General features: G+C 41.2%; 1 protein-coding gene across 2 annotated transcripts in view; it reads left to right on the top strand.

Moving 5' to 3' along the window:
• LOC147124247 (uncharacterized) overlaps positions 1 to 17,013 on the top strand; it is a 68,205-nt gene that overhangs the window by 16,739 nt on the left and 34,453 nt on the right. For both annotated transcript variants that reach the window (XM_085984233.1, XM_085984227.1), the window contains exons 10-19: positions 892 to 1,063; positions 1,754 to 1,978; positions 4,674 to 4,792; positions 4,880 to 5,019; positions 6,360 to 6,498; positions 8,757 to 8,894; positions 9,272 to 9,394; positions 10,320 to 10,691; positions 11,024 to 11,146; positions 12,936 to 13,055. In XM_085984233.1, the coding sequence (XP_085840359.1) occupies positions 892 to 1,063; positions 1,754 to 1,978; positions 4,674 to 4,792; positions 4,880 to 5,019; positions 6,360 to 6,498; positions 8,757 to 8,894; positions 9,272 to 9,394; positions 10,320 to 10,691; positions 11,024 to 11,146; positions 12,936 to 13,055 (1,671 nt within the window). The remainder of the gene's footprint in view (positions 1 to 891; positions 1,064 to 1,753; positions 1,979 to 4,673; positions 4,793 to 4,879; positions 5,020 to 6,359; positions 6,499 to 8,756; positions 8,895 to 9,271; positions 9,395 to 10,319; positions 10,692 to 11,023; positions 11,147 to 12,935; positions 13,056 to 17,013) is intronic.

Genomic DNA, 17,013 nt, shown 5'->3' with positions numbered 1-17,013 from the left:
CAGGGAATGCTCCATTCATAAGATTGACAGGAAGACCTGTCAAGTTATAAATACGACAGCTCCCAAATGGCACTAAAGCTTAATTTTTTTAATCACATATTTTTTAAATAAACTAAATTACATGAAATAACTATTTTAAACAATTTAAATGTTTGAAAAAATACTTTTATTTTCTAACAGGGCTAAAAATAAATTTACCTTTAAAGTATTTAAAAATAATAAACCTGTGGAGAGAAAAAATGTTTAATTTTAATTAATTCACCACTTGCCTTGTAAAAAGCAGGCCTTGCACCTGCTTTTTACATGTCCAACTTCTGCAGACTTACCCTCCCCAGGAAAATGTATATTTATAAAAAAAAAAAAAAAAAAAAAAAAATCAATGCGCACACAGCCTCTCCTGCGCACACATTCCACCTCAACCTTTCCTTTCAGGGGATCGGAAGTGCTGGTTTTGTGCAGTGCATGCAGAAACCAGCACTTCCATTAGGCCTACAGGTGAGTACCCTGTGCGTACTCACTCATGGAGACCCGAATTTCTGGGCCAATGTGTAATTATGTAATGGTATATGTAAAGTCTGTGGGTTGGTTAGTTAATTAATAGACTACCAGAGTAACTTAAAACAGGACTTTACTATTCAAAGGTCAGGGCGAATCTGCCCAATAAATCCTGACACAGCACTTATATACTGGTGTGGTCACTGTCGGTATTACAGTATACAGAAGCCAAACAAAGTAGTGCCACACCTAAAATAGTTCTCTTAAAGGTGAACGGTTACATACAATAGTTCTCTTAAAGGTAGACGGGTACATACACTACAGTATAAGTTCAAAATGGAACTACATTCTCGAGGAATGTAGGTTATAACTTTTTTTTCTCTTTTCCCTTCATAGGCAAAGAGCCTTATTTGATCTTCACGAATCGCCATGATATTCGGAAAATAGGACTGCATCACCAAGAGTACACCCAAGTAGCTGTCCAGCTGAGAAATGCTGTAGCACTGGATGCTGACATTGCAGAGCAGACAATCTTCTGGGCTGACTTGGGCCAGCAGGCAATTTTCAGGTAAACTAGTGGTGTACTGAACAATCAATGTTTGGGTAGATGACATGCCTTTCATGTAGCTGCTTTTGTAAGTGGGTGAAGTTGTATACCACATTTGGTAAATGTTTATTGATTATCATTTAACATTTATCTCTTTAGCTCAAATTCTTGATTAGATGAACCTTTTCTGTTTAATGTTATATATAGCCTATGGTCCTGAAATTTGAAAGTATAATTTTATCTTTGCACATAACAACTAATCCCACATTCTGGCTTCATTTTTCCTTTTTTACCAAAAACCAGCTCGGCTTCTGGCTCATCAATAAAATTATGAAGTTAGTGGAAATCTGCAGAAAATCAATTAGCATTTGGGGGAGGAGAGGGAAGAGTGAAGTGGAATTAATATTTTAGATATTCTTCCTCAAGCAATCTGGAAAGAACAAAATTACACTTGTAACTCTTCCAGCATCTACTAACAGTAAAGTTGTATGTATGAGACTAATCTTTGATTTGCATGCAGTAGCACATTTTAAAGCTTAGTCATAGATAACTGCTTGCCTTTATGTAGGTCAGAGTCCTACTTTGCAGGATTGAGTGCTGCATTCTGTTTTATGGTTAGTCCACATGTTGACATCTTTTACAACTTTTGGTAGTGTGAAGAAATTGGATGCAGAGACTACCAACCATTTACTTTTTTTCCTTTTAAAATAGCATGTCCATGAATAGATATAAAAGCCCAGCTGGTCCTTCTATGCTTGCTAAGGATTTAGGCATTCCTGTGGGAATTGCTGTGGACTGGATTTACAAGCACATCTACTGGACTGATCGTGGTACTAAAACTATATCTGTGGCTACGTTGGATGGATCTAAAAGGAAAACACTCTTTGACACCAACCTAAAAGAACCAGCTTCTGTAGCTGTTGATCCACTATCTGGGTACTAAAGTTTTATTTTGTAATCACCACCTACAGAAATTTTCAGCATATGTAATACCTTAATGGGGTGCTAATCAAAATGATTTGTAATCCATCCCAATTGAGGTAATTTCTGTTTCTATTCCAGTGCCTTGACAGGATTGTATTTTGACAAGATTATGGCTTGTCTTTGAATTCAACCTGCCTAGCAACAGCAGTCCTCTCTGCAGATAGGGAGGAAAACCAATAATGACTATTGTCTTGTCAAGTTGACCCCTATTGCAGGCCAAATGGATTAACTGTAGAAAAGTATAGATTGCCTGAAGCACTCATTCCCTAAACTTGGAAAAGGGCCAAAGTGAACAAAGTAAGCCACCAACTGGATCAGAATGGGCAAAAGTGAAATGCTCACATTTGCTTATGGACAAAACTAGAGATGTTTAAGACTGAGTGGGATAAGGGCCTTGCAATTGTGTAGATCACTTTTATGGTGCTAGATTCAGAACAGATCCAGCAGCTCAAAACTGGGCATCCATGAGGCACTGGGCCATCAGTAGCAGAATTGTTTTCCACCACAATCTGTAACCTCATGGCCTGGCATATCCCTCTACTATTGCCATCAAGCCAGGGGACCAACCCTGGTTCAATAAGGAGTGTAGAAGCACATGCCAGGTGCAGCAGTGTACCCAAAGAGGTGCCAAACTGGGGAAGCTGCATCACAGGACTATATAGCATACTAAACAGTAGAAGCAGCATGCTATAGACAGCTAAGCAAACCTGCAATCAACAAATCAGATCAAAGCTCTGCAGTCCTGCCACATCCAGTCATGAATGGTGGTGGACCATTAAACAACTAACTGGAGGGGCCTCCATGAATATCCTCATCCTCCATGATGGTGGAGCCCAGCACATGAGTGCAAACAAGGCTGAAGCATTTACAACCATCTTCAGCCAGAAGTGCTGAGTGGATGCTCCTGAGGGCCCCACCATCACCAAAGCCAGTCTTCAGCCAAATCAATTCTCTCCATGATATCAAACAGCTGAGCGCACTGGATACAGCAAAGGCTATGGGGCCCAACAACATCACCGCTATCATGCTGAAGACTTGTGCTCCAGAACCAGCCACTGCCCTAGCCATGCTGTTCCAGTACAGCTGCAACACTGGCATCTACCTGACAATGTGGAAAACTGCCCAGGCATGTCCTGCCCACAAAGTAGGACAAATCCAATCTGACCAATTACCACCCCATTAGTCTACTGTCTATCATCAGCAAAGTGATGGAAGGTGTCATTGACAGTGCTATCAAATGGCACTTACCAATAACCACCTTGCTGATGCCTAGTTTGGGTTCCGCCAAGACCACTCTGCTCCTGACCTCATTACAGCCTGCGTCCAAACATGGACAAAGGAGCTGAATTCCAGAGGTGAGGGGGAAGAAATGTTCCACTAGCTAGTCATACCTAGCACAAAGGAAGGTGGTTGAAGGTTAATCACAGCCCCAAGACATCACTGCAGGAGATCCTCAGGGCAGTGTCCTAGGCCCAACCATATTCAGCAGCTTCATCAATGACCTTCCCTCCAACATAAGGTCAGAAATGGGGATGTTCACTGACTGCAGTGTTCAGCGTCATTCACAACTCCTCAGATAATGAAGCAGTTCATGCCTGTATGCAACAAGACCTGGACAACATTCAGGCTTGGGCAGGTGAGTAGCAGGTAACATTTATGCCACAAGTGCCAGGCAATGACTATCTCCAACAAGCAGAGTCTAACCACCTCCCCTTGACAGTCAATGGCATTACCATTGCTGAATCCTGGGGGTTACCATTGACCAGAAACTTAACTGGACCAGCCACATAAATACTGTGGTAACAAGAGCAGGTCAGAGGCTAGGTATTCAGTGGTGAGTGTCTTTCACCTGACTTCCCAAAGCCTTTCCACCATTTTACAAGGCACAAGTAAGGAGTGATTAATACTCCACTTGCCTGGATGAGTGCAGCTCCAACAGCACACAGCTTGACACCATCCAGGACAAAGTAGCCTGCTTGATTGGCACCCCATCCACCACCTTTAAACATTCACTCCCTCCACCACCAGCATACCATGGCTGCAGTGTGTACTATCTACAAGATGTACTGCAGCAACTCTCCACGGCTTCTTCCGCAGCACCTCCCAAACCCATGACCTCTTCCACCTAGGACAAGGGGCAGCAGGCACATGGGAACACCACCTCTAAGTCACACACCATCCTGACTTAGAAGTATATTGCTGATCCAGGATTTTGACCCAGTGACAATGAAGGAACTCCCTCAACAGCACTGTGGGAGTACCTTTGCCACACGGACTGCAGCGGTTCAAGGTGGCTCACCACCTTCAGGGCAATAAATGCTGGCCTTGTCAGTGATGCCCACATCCCATAAACAAATTCTTTAAAATTTGTTTGGCAACACTAGCTTGTTCAAGGCTATACCCAAGATTGCATCAGATTTGACATGTCCACCATTATAAAGCAGCCACAATCTCAATGTTCCAAATTTAAGACTTTAAGTTAATTGAATGTAGCTGCATTCACAAGATGAATCTTAAACTTTGGAATATCATTTTTAAACTCAAGAATTCATAATTTGGGTGTTTAACAAATTTTTGTGATTAAAATTTCTGGTTTCAGAATGTTTGACACCATCTATTTTAATGTAATTTAATTAACTGCTTTTAGGTTTATTTACTGGTCGGATTGGGGTGAACCAGCAAAGATAGAAAAAGCAGGAATGAATGGTGTTGATCGACAACTTTTGGTTCATGCAGAGATTCAGTGGCCAAATGGCATTGCACTTGGTAAGTAAAACTTTTTTAAACTAATCTCTTGTACCTTTCTTGGATTACTGAAGCTTGGCTTATACTATACTTCAAATTTCTCCACAGACCTTGTGAAACACTGCCTCTACTGGGTTGACTCAAAGTTACATACTCTGTCAAGTATAGGCCTGAATGGACAGGATAGAAGAACAGTGCTTTTGTCACTAGGTTCCCTTTCTCACCCATACAGTATTGCAGTATTTGAGGTAAGGAAGCATTTGACAAAAGCTACATTGAAGGCTAGCTGCATGAAATGTAGTACAATAGTCACTAATGTCCTGAATAAATTTATATCCAAACTAAGGTTCAGAAATTGTAGCCTTGTATTGAATGCACGAAGGGTCCCTTTCAGTGTATAATTGCACCACCTGATACATTTTCAACTACAAAACCACAACAATCCCTGATTTGGTCACTGATCTGAACAAGTGGCTTGCTTTAGTTCCACTAACCTGGTGAATGGAGAGCCAAATTTAGGTTTTAATATATTGGTGCCAATGATTTGGCCAAAAAGTATTTATACCAGCCTTGAGTAAATACTGTATAACCAAATTGGGTTTAAAGATATTGCACTGATATGTATGAAACCCTTGTTTTTAAATACTAAAGTATCCTATTACATTCAAGATTATGAAGTTAACTTGAGGTTCATGTAAAGTTAAGAAATCTAGAATATGTACCACTAATGAGGTGAGGGATTTATCTTTTTGGCTTCTGGCTTTTATTCCAAGCAATTCCCTTCTCTCCTTCCCACTCAAAGGCATCACTGCAGAATTAGCCACAAGATTTAATGGTGGCTTGCTATTTATGCTTGAGCAAATTATTTTCACTCTAGGGGGCACTTTACCCCACCCTGCCTGGCAGGAATGGGGCAAGGGCTCCTTTTTTGTAAACTGAGTATTCAACCTTGCTACCATTTTAACTGCTCACTGCTGTTGGGTGGCTGAGGTGACTGCTGGAAGCAAGCAAGAGCCTCCTGAATTTACCCAAATTGGGGTCCCATGCTATTGGGACCTGGAGTGGATTTTAACTTGGATCAGAGCAGGGAAGCACTCCTACCTTTCCAGCCAGTCGAAGGCTGGTCCGAAGTGCTCTAGTGGACAAAGACTTAAGGTAAGTTGCAATCTTTTCTTGGGCCTGGAGGTGCTGAAATGCATTGGGTGGGCAGGCAGCTGACTGGCATGTAGATGAGGCCTGGGCCTCAAACCTAGGCTTAAGTGTTTTGTGCACTCCTCTCACCACTCTTGCCTGGGACCCACTGAGCATTCAAATCAACCACTAGGTCATTTTCTTCCACATCTGAAGAAAGGGACTAATCTTTCCTCAATTTTTAGATGTGATTCTCTATTCTGATTTTGTTGCAATTAACTTTTATTTTTGTATGAGTGTTTAGTTTAATCTTGCAAACATAGTATAACCTGAGCGCTCAATTCATGGAGAATTAGATGCATATTAGAACAAGAAACTGTTATGGCAGAGTCTGTAGAGGCTATAGAAGTGTTGTGGCTGCATTGTCTTGCAATAACTAAAATCAAAAATCCCTCAGGATCATGTTTTCTGGTCTGATGAGACTGAAGCAATCTATGGAGCCAACAAGTTCACAGGAGCAGATCTAGAGACACTTGTTTCTAATCTCCAGGGAGCTCGGGATCTCATAATTTATCATGAGCTAATACAGCTGCCTGGTAAGTTGTCGGAACTAGTGACTTGCTTGTTTGCACGCACAAGCAGTCTTATATTAGCTTTATCTTTGCCATTTACCTCAGTTATCTTTTCCACTATGTAGTTTTATGCGCTGCCACAGAGCAAGCCTCCAGTTGGTTCACTAATCTGCTTCAGTGACCTCTTGAAGGCATGGAGTTGACTCTGCTGATAACATCCAGATCTATACTTCCACCACCTTTCACAGCATAACATTCTAATGGATGAAGAAAAACTCAACTTTGGGCAACTGAAGCCATTCTGTTTGGCTCAATCATAAATAAACTTAAAATCCCAAAGCAAAGTGTGGAATAAAGTGCTTTTATAAACACTAATTCTAGCTACTCACTCCTGGACAACTATTCTGCATAAAATCCACAAAGTTGTGGAGGAAAAAATCACTGGCTCTTGCCATTCAAAACATCCCTTTTTTTTTTTAGTTTCTTTTTGAATGTTGCATTAAATAATAGAAATGCTGTTTGAGTTCAAGTAAGTAACAGCTACCTTTACTAGTATGAGAATTATCTTTATGTAGATCACACATTGGGTCAAAGATGCTTTCTAGATAATCTAAGTAGCTTCCACCTTGACTGCTGTCATAGTGCCATCAGTTGATGGCCAAGTGCTGGCACAGACTTGCCCTGCCTTCCAATGCAGTACAATTAACAATGACATTGAATTGTGATTTAACTTATGGAAATTTGGCAAAGTAAATTTGTCAAAAGCCTGTATTGCAACTGGTTTCAATCTCTACTGCCAAATGACAAAGCTAGATCACAATTTTGTAGAGATTGACTTATCTCTAGTCTTTCACATAATCCAGATCGTGCAAACCAATGTAGTGTATATTGTTTAAGCTGAGTTTAGGATGGAATATAACACTTATGTTTTTGCTGTATTTATAAAAAAAAAAAAAAAAAATGACCATAAGCAGCTGGTACCAGACCCAATTGGACAGATTGCTAGTATGCTGTATACATGCTCTTATTTGGTCTTGTCCTGTCTCTTTCTGAACTACCCGAGTGTTGGACTAGGATCAGCATGGGTCCACACTTGTGTTAGACCACAGATTTCACTCTTGGAGCCCTCTGCTCCATGGTCTGAGCTAAGGGCTCTAGGACTGTTTCTTCTTCTCTTGGGGTGGGCCTGGAGTAGAATATGGACAGGACCATTTAAACTAGAGGTTTCCCTTAAAACTAGGGGGCCAATGGCATGTTGAGTTCTTGTCTAAACCATGGAAAAAGGGTCAACCCTCCTATCTCACCAGTCAGGGGTTCTTGTAACCATTACACATGCTTTCTGTACTTGACCAATCATGCCTTGCAGCATTGAGGACTGTCTTATCTCTCCCAGCTCTCTCCAAAGCTATAGTCTCTTATCTCATCCTGTCTTGTCGTCATTTTTTTTTTCTCTTTCTCTCTCTCTCTCCTTCTCCTCCACCCACCCCCCCCCCCCCCCCCCCACAAAAAAAAAACAGTGCATGTGCCAGGCACAACCTTGGGCCATTAAATCAGAGGCCCCAAGTTAGAGCTGTCTGTTCAACTAGCTGCTAGCTGAACTATCTTCCCCCTGATCTAACTGACCATTCCATCCTGAAATTATACCTTAACACTCATAAATCCCTTCTATTCTGTGTCCTTTATACTAAAACTCTTAAGCAGTTCTGTTAAACTCCAATTCCTACTGCAGCATAATATGGTCATTAGTAACAATAGAAGAACCATCAGTTGGGCCTTTGGCCAAATTAAAGACCCATTAAACAAAGTCAAGATCCTAACTTGCAAACAAGACCGCTAGCCTGGCAGGCAAGGCCATGCTGTGGGCCCATGTGGAATGTTATGCATCATCTAATCTAACTCACTAAACACCTTGTCTCCATCTCTAATACAAGTTTTGTAGGAAATCACAACTTGTGCAGTTCCAGTAAAACACAACTTATTCATTAACCCCTTACTTGTCTCAAACTCTAACAATCATTTAAACACCATATTTGCATCACAATTTCACTTGCAAAACCATATAGTTTAGGTACCCCTAATTTCTAACTCTGATCTGTAGCATGAGATTTTCAGTAAGTCAGACAAAATTAAATCTAACTTTGAATTGAGGTTCAAGTAAAATACAGTAGCTGCAAGACATTTTTGACTGCAAATGTGTTTTTTTTTAAGGCTTTGGAGATGATACTTGTTACTATTGGTTTAGATATCTGGAATTCAGTTACTGACTGGAAACTTGTTTACAGGCAAGAACTGGTGCAGTAAGAATGGAGGCTGTGAATACATGTGTCTCCCTGCTCCTCACAAGGATGCTCTCTCTCCAAGGTACACGTGTGTGTGTCCATCTGGAATGGAACTGGAACATGGACAACAGTGCAGAACAGGTACATCTAACCAGGGCACTGCAGGTGTACTTCAGTCATACAAGTGCAAATTTCTATGACTTCAGATCTTTGGCTGCAATCTAAACACCAAGCCACCTTTTTGTATCTCGGGACAACAGCTTTTGAATAGTACTAATTTAATGGATTGGAGTAGCAAAACAAATGATTGATTCTATAGTGGGTCTTTAATATGGACCTGTTGGAACAGGAAAAAATGCATAACTTGTGTATGCTAAATTCAAGTTATAAAAATGAAGCTCATTGGATGTAATGGACTTCTATCTTTTTTGAACTTTGGCATTTTATGCCAAATAGCTTTTTTGTTTATCTCCAAGGGCCTTTGATCATCTATATCTAACTATAAACCTTTCTTTCAGACATTAAAGCCTGTGGTTTTCATCAAATCAGCTGTGGCCCTGGATCTCTTGAATGTATTCCTGTCTCCTGGAAATGTGATGGAGAAAAGGACTGTGCTAATGGTGGTGATGAGGAGAACTGTGGTAAGTTGATTGAGCTCAGTTTTTGCAACTCAAGTGTACATGATCTAAGCTTAAGTTTGATTCTATTTTCTCAAAGCTGATATTGGCTTTATTCACTTAGTTGCTGAAATTTATTGTCTCAATACTTTGAATTTGTACTTGTGATTGATACCAATTGAAACTAAATTTCAGTGCCTGAAGTCTTGGGTAAAAAGGATTGATCTGCATTTCTAACTTCCACTGACAGCACATACATCACCAGGCACCATTAGTCTCTACATTACAAATGTGTGCAAACTCAATGGGGTCATTTTGAACTGGTTAGTCTTTGAACCTACATAAAATATCTTGCTATAATTGCCAATGTATAAACATGGCTTCTATTTATGGACTTTTCTAGCCTCCTATGCACTTCCCCTCTTGTGAGTGACAATACCATTGGTCATTTCAGCCCTACACTCAAGCTCTCTCCCTGCCAGCTTTTTTATAAACATTTTTAAATGTCTTTTCAATTGAGCTTCATTACTCATCATGGCCCTTGGCATTCATTCCTTTATCTATTTCTCCCTTTTTGTAAAGAAAGCACCTTATTTCATGCAAGTTTATAAGACTACTTTGGGAGCACAGGGAAAAAATGCCAAGTGTTTGCTTTTTGCATTAAAACTTGTTTTATTTCATACTGGAGTGTTTATTGCTAACTTTTGTTGCAGTATTAAGTGCTGAATGCTAATCTTCACTTTGTACAAACAGTCTAGTTTGTAGTACTAATTGCACAATATTTGCATGCATAATGCATATATCCTCTCAGGATACTGAAATGGAGATTTCATGTAAGATGTTAACACTAATGAAGCAAAGTTGGTCTGTTCTGAACATGTCTTGACTTCTATTTTGATATTTAAGTCTTGCTGAAGCAGAAAACTTTAGAAAGGTTTTTTTTTTGCAGGCAACCTTACTTGCAGTATTCTAGAATTTACTTGCTCCAGTGGCAGATGTATTTCCCAGTCCTTTGTTTGTAACCGTGAAGATGATTGTGGTGATGGAAGTGATGAAAAAGGATGTACTCTAACTATCTGTGGCTCGCATGAGTTTCAGTGCAGTAGTTTGGAGTGTATTCCTTCAAGCTGGGTGTGTGACAACCACATTGACTGTACAGATAAGTCTGATGAATCTATAGAACACTGTGGGCATACTCCTGCACCATTTGTAACCTGTTCCTCCCATGAGATTCAGTGTCATTCAGGTGAATGCATCCACCGCCAGTGGTACTGTGATGGCGATAGTGATTGCAAAGATGGAAGTGATGAAATCAACTGTCGTAAGTAAAACTCTTTTCTGCTTTCCACAAAAATCTAGCACCTATTGCAGTTTGCTCGATCACTTGACTTAAAGTCCAAGTAAAGTCAATCAGCAATATAATTTAGTGGGAAAGGGTTTTTCAACAAAATCTGAACTATGCATGGAATGTGCACTCAGTGCACTCAGTTCCAACAATGAACTGAAGGCTGATTTGTTAACATTTCTTAAATCAAAATAATTAGCATTGATTCCTTCCTGATACTGGACTTCCTAATTGGACTTTCTATGCTGTAGTTGTGAATCATGTCTGTTTACATGTTAATCACATCAAGGTGTCTTTTTTTCTTTAAGCTCCTCTAACTTGTCGACCAGATAATTTCAGATGTGCTGATGGTTCCTGTATCCATGAAGGTGGAAAATGTAATGGATATAGGGACTGCAGTGATGGAAGTGATGAAGTTAACTGTGTAAATGGTAAGAATGTGTAACCCTTAAATTGAGTGTTCAGATTTCACTAGCCATTCCTGGAAGTAGACTTCACATCCTTCAAACCATTTTCTTAAATATCTAATTGCTAGATGAATGTAGTGATCCAGGGGCAAATGGTCATTACTATTGTGCACCAGCTTGCTAGAATATAATGTGCTGCTGCATGATCTTTCCTTCATTGGGTGAAAATGTGCATTTGGAAAATTGACGTGGCAATATACTGTTATGTCACACTGCTTTTCCCACCAAGCTGGACAATGGTAGATGTTGGATAGTCTGGTCATGTAAAAGGCTGCAGAAGGGAAAAGATGGGTTAATACCAGTAAGTCACATGACACAGGCTATTTCAGTGCATGGCAGGGGCAGAAACTTGATTGGCAGGATGGCTATATCTGAAGCAACCTGTTCAAGGATATTGAAGATGGGATGCTTAGCAAGGACTGAGCTTTAAGTAATAACTTGGAATGTCAGCTAGCTTAACCAGGAAAAGTGGTCAAGTCTAGTGGGAATGGGGTTAAAAAGGAGTGGGTCTTGTGGACAAGAACATGAAGGGATGCAGGCTCAGCTAGAATAGAAGGGGGTTAGAGCTTGCCTTAGTGGGGAAGGGAGGGTGGGTAACTAGCAGAGGCAGCTGAAAAGGTGGTGCCTATAATTGATGCATGCTCCTTGGGTGAGGATGGAGGATCAGGAGGGGGTTTGAAGTAATTGATAGAGGAAAGGGGTTATATTTCTAATCTCTAGATGGGCTGCAGCAGAGGAATGGGGCTTGATGGTGCATGATATGGTTGAGCAAGTTATGACTAGACTAATTGTGCACCTTGTACATGAGTTTGTGTCCTGTTGGCCCTGTCACTTAAGATGGGGCTGTAGTGGGAAATAATCAGGATGGAAGATGTTTCTAGGGATTGGGGCATTGGCAATGGAGCTTCAGTTTACTTGTGACTTATTCTATAAAGCTAGGCTCTTAAGCTACCATGTCTGATTAGCCTTTTATCCCTGATCACCTCAGACTTTTATTGTGCAATACAACCAAGATAAAATGCTTTAAATCTTTAAGTTCTATCAACTACTTAAGCAGCCTTTGAAGGATTCAAAATTAGTGCACCAAGCCAGCTGTCAAATGTGTACTGTAATAGGCTGCCAATAAAAAATTTTAAACTTTGCATTTATATAGAGCCTTTCACTATCTCTGGGCATCTTGGTGCTTTACAATGCAATACTTTTTGAAGTATATTCTGTTATGTAGGAAATTCAGCCAATTTGCCCACTAAACTCAAACAGCAATGTGATAATGACATAATCTATTAGTGATATTGATTGAGGGATAAATATTGGCCAGAACACAAGAGAATTCTCAATTGTGCTATAGGATCTTTGTCTGCCTGAAGGCAGATGGGGCCTCATCCAAAAGATGGCATCTCCAACAGTGTAGTACTGCATTGGTATGTCAGCCTAGATTTTTGTACTCCAGTCTAGTGGGACTTGAACCCACAAGCTTTTAATTCAAGCATGTGCTACCAACTGAGCCATGGCTGACACTTCAAATGGCTTGCCTCAGTCAGGTTTGTGGAAGCAGGAATCCAATGATTTGTACCAGACACCTAGACTGTTGAGACAAGGCCTCTCTGGATAATGGCAGCAAACAAACCACACATGTGCCTTCAGTGTACTGAATTGTGCATATCTTGTGGCAAAACAAGTAGGTTGTGGGTTTTGTTGTCAAAAGCTTCCTTCTTTGTCACTAGTAGATAACTTTAAAACTTTCCTCTTGCAGGTACAGTATGCCCCATGCCAACTGACTTCAGATGTCAAAGTGGAGAATGCATAGACATAAACAAAGTATGTAACCATTGGCAGGACTGCATAGATCGAAGTGATGAGCCCTCTGAATGTAGTAAGTGGAGAATTGGGGCTATCGATGCTGTGTTCTGGCTTATAACTTGTTATGCTGATGCAAGTAACCCAAGCTAAAGTGACAAACTAATCTCCAGCAACAATATGTAAATTGGGACAGTGACTAGATGGCTAGGTTGATTTTTTTTTTTTAGCATATAGATTGAAGGACATCCATACATGGCATTTGTCAACTTAAAGACTGACAAGCTGGCATGGGTTAAAATGCCAACAATGTTTTATGTGGGGGTGGTGAATTCTTTTATTACTTTCTCTTCTCCTCCCTGCCCCCTCCTCCCTCACTGCTGCCCCCCACCACAGATGTGCTGACCATTCCTTTATTTGCAAGGTGGGAGAAGGAGCTTCTGTATCTGATTGCTTTCAATCCTACCCTCCAACCTATAGAAACATATAAACAGAAGTAGGCCATTCATCCCCCTCAAGCCTGTTCTGTTCAGTGTGATCATGGTTGATCTGTATCTTGACTCCATCTACCTGCTGTGGTTCTGTAACCCTTGATGACCTTTTTCCTAAAGTCAGACAGGTTGCACCTGAACCAGAACAGGACCAATATAATTGCGGGGAGGTTTGCTAGCACTGTTTTGGGGGGGGGGGGGTTTAAACTAAAATGGCAGGGGGTTGAGAACCTGAGCAGGGAGACAGAGGAAAGGGAAACCAGGATAAAAGCAAAAGATAGGAAGGAGAAAAACAAGTGGCAGTCAGAGAAATCAACGGTTTAAATCAAACGTGGCCACAGTAAATAATTCTAATAGGTCTAAGCGTTAAACAAGCCTGAAGGCTGTGTCTTAATGCAAGGAGCATTTGTAATGTGGACAAATTGGCTGCGCAAATAGAAGTAAACTAATCTGATTTGGTTGGGATTACAGAAATGTGGCTCAAGGATGGCCAAGACTGGGAACTCAACAGCCAGGGGTATTTGATATTCAGGAAAGATAGGCAGAAAGGGAGGTGGGGTAGCATTACTGGTTAAAGAAGGGATTAATACGATTGTAATGAAGGATATTAACTCTGATGTGGAACCTATGGGTAGAATTGAGAAATACTAAGGGGGGGGAAAACAAGTGGGAGCGGTATATAGACCTCCAAACAGTAAAGCAGAGGTTGGGGATGGCATTAAAAGGGAAATAAAAGAAGTGTGCAATAAGAGCACAGCAGTCATCATGGGTGACTAATCTACATATAGATTGGGCCAACCAAATTAGTAACAATACTGTGGAGGAGGAATTCCTGGAGTGTGGTCCAGGAAACCATCCTGTAAAATGTCAAGTAACCAACCAGAGATCAGGCCATCTTAGACTGGGTATTATGTAATGAGAGGATTAATTAGCAATCTTGTACGAGGCCCCTTGGGTCGGAGCGATCATATGATCGAATTCATAAAGATGGAGAATGAAGTAGTTGACTCAGACTAGGGTCCTCAATTTAAATAAAGGAAACTAATGGTCTGAGGAGCGAGTTGGGTAGGATTGATTGGGTAATGGCGCTCAAAGGGTTGACGGTGGATAGGCAATGGCAAACATTCAAAGACCGAATGGATGAGCTACAGAATTTGTTCATCCCAGTTTGGCATAAAAATAAAACACAAAGGTGACTCAACTGTGGCTAACGAGGGAAATTAGGGATAGCATAAGATCCAAGGAGACAACATATAAATTGGCCAGAAAAAGCAATAATCCTGAGGATTGGGAGCAGTTTAGGATTCAGCAAAGGGATTAATTAAAGGGAAAATAGAATGAGTAAGCTAGCAGGGGACATAAAAACTGACAAAGCTTTTATAGATGTGAAGAGAAAAAGATTGGAAGTCAAACGTAGGTCCCTTGCAGTCAGAATTGGGAATTTATAATGGGAAACCAAGAAATGGCAGACCAACTAAATTCATACTTTGGTTATGTCTTCACAAAGGAGGACACAAATAACCTCCCAGAGATGCTGGGGAACATAGGGTCTGATGAAAGGGTGGAACTGAAAGAAATCAGTATTTGTAGGGAAATGGTGTTTGGACAATTGATGGGACTGAAGGCTGATAAATCCCCAGGGCCTGATAATCTACATCCCAGGGTACTTAAGGAAGTGGCCCTAGAAATAGTAGATGCATTGCTGGTCATCTTCCAGAACTCGATAGACTCTGGAACAGTACCCATGGATTGGAGGGTAGCTAATGTTACCCCACTATTCAAAAAAGGTGGTAGAGAAAAAGCAGGGAATTATAGACCGGTAAGCCTGACATTGGTAGTGGGGCAAATGCTAGAGTCCATTATAAAAGATGTAATAGCAGAGCACTTGGAAAGCAGTGACCGGATCGGACAAAGTCAACATGGATTTACAAAAGGTAAATCATGCTTGACTACTGGAATTTTGTGTGTAACTGGTAAAATAGATAAGGGAGAACCAGTGGATGTGGTGTATTTGGACTTTCAGCAGGCTTTCGATAAGGTCCCACAAGAGATTAGCATGCAAAATTAAGGCACATGGGATTGGGGGGCAAGGTATTGACTTTGATAGAGAGCTGGTTGGCGGACAGAAAGCCGAGTTGGAATAAACGGGTCATTTTCCGAGTGGCAGGCAGTGACTAGTGGGGTACCGCAAGGATTGGTCCTAGGACCCCAGCTGTTCACAATATATATTTAATGATCTGGACGAGGGAATTGGATGGAATATCTCCAAATTCGCAGACGACACAAAGCTGGGTGGGAGGGTAAGCTGTGAGGAGGATGTTAAACTCCAGTATGATCTGGGCAGAAAAATGGCAAATGCACTATAATGTGGATAAATGTGAGGTTATCCACTTTCACAAACAGAAATCCCAGAAACCCCACAGTGCAGATAGAGGCCATTTCGGCCCATTGAGCCTGCACCGACACATATCCCACCCGATCCCGGTAACCCCTACACCAACACGTATCCCTGTAACCCCACGTATTTAATTCCCCCTAACACTAAGAGTCAATTTATCATAGCCAATCAACCTAACCCGCACATCTTTGGTGGCAAACAGGAAGGCAGATTATTATTTGAAGGGGAAGTGCAAAGAGACCTGGGTGTTCTTGTGCACCAGTCGCTGAAGGTAAGCATGCAGGCGGTTAAGAAGGCAAATGGTATGTTGGCCTTCGTAGCAAGAGGGTTCGAGTACAGGAACAAGGATGTCTTGCTACAGTTGTGCAGGGCCTTGGTGAGACCGCACCTTGAGTATTGTGTGCAGTTTTGGTCGCCTTACCTGAGGAAGGATGTTCTTGCCATGGAGGGAGTGCAGTGAAGATTCACCAGGCTGATACTTGGGATGGCAGGAATGACTTGAGAGATTGTCAATTGGGCTTATACTCGCTGGAGTTTAGAAGATTGAGGGGATCTCATCGAAACCTATAAAATTCTGTCGGGCCTGGACAGACTAGATGCAGGAAGGATGTTTCTGATGGCTGGGGAGTCCAGAACCAGGGGTCATAGTCTAAGGATAAGGGGTAAGCCATTTAGGACTGAAATGAGGAGGAATTTCTTCACCGAGAGTGGTGAACCTGTGGAATTCTCTACCACTGAGGGTGGTGGAGGCCAGTTCATTAAATATATTCAAGAAAGAGTTGGATATATTTCTTAAAGCTAAAGGGATATGGGGAGAAGGCAGGGACAGGGTACTGAACTTGGATGATCAGCATGATCTCATTGAATGGCGGAGCAGGCTCGAAGGGCCGAATGGCCTACTCCTCCTATCTTCTATGTTTCTATATCATCTCCATGACCTAACCAGCTTTTTGGAGTGTTCAGATTTCCACTACCTTTGCTTTGGCATTCCCTGCCCTTTGAACAGCTTGGCTCTACTTTTAGTTATTCCCCTTGTTCTGGACATTCTACTAGAGGAAATAGTGTTTCTCTATCTGTCTATCACCTCCTTTAATCATAAATACTTCAATTAGATCACCCCTTAATTTTCCATATTCAAGGAAATA

Source organism: Somniosus microcephalus, chromosome 1 (assembly GCF_052327205.1).
Source record: "Somniosus microcephalus isolate GS21.2 chromosome 1, FLI_Smic_1.0, whole genome shotgun sequence".
In the NCBI taxonomy this organism is placed as follows: Eukaryota; Metazoa; Chordata; class Chondrichthyes; order Squaliformes; family Somniosidae; genus Somniosus; species Somniosus microcephalus.
Note: the sequence above shows the minus strand (reverse complement) of the source record. Positions and strands in the feature narration are given on the sequence as shown.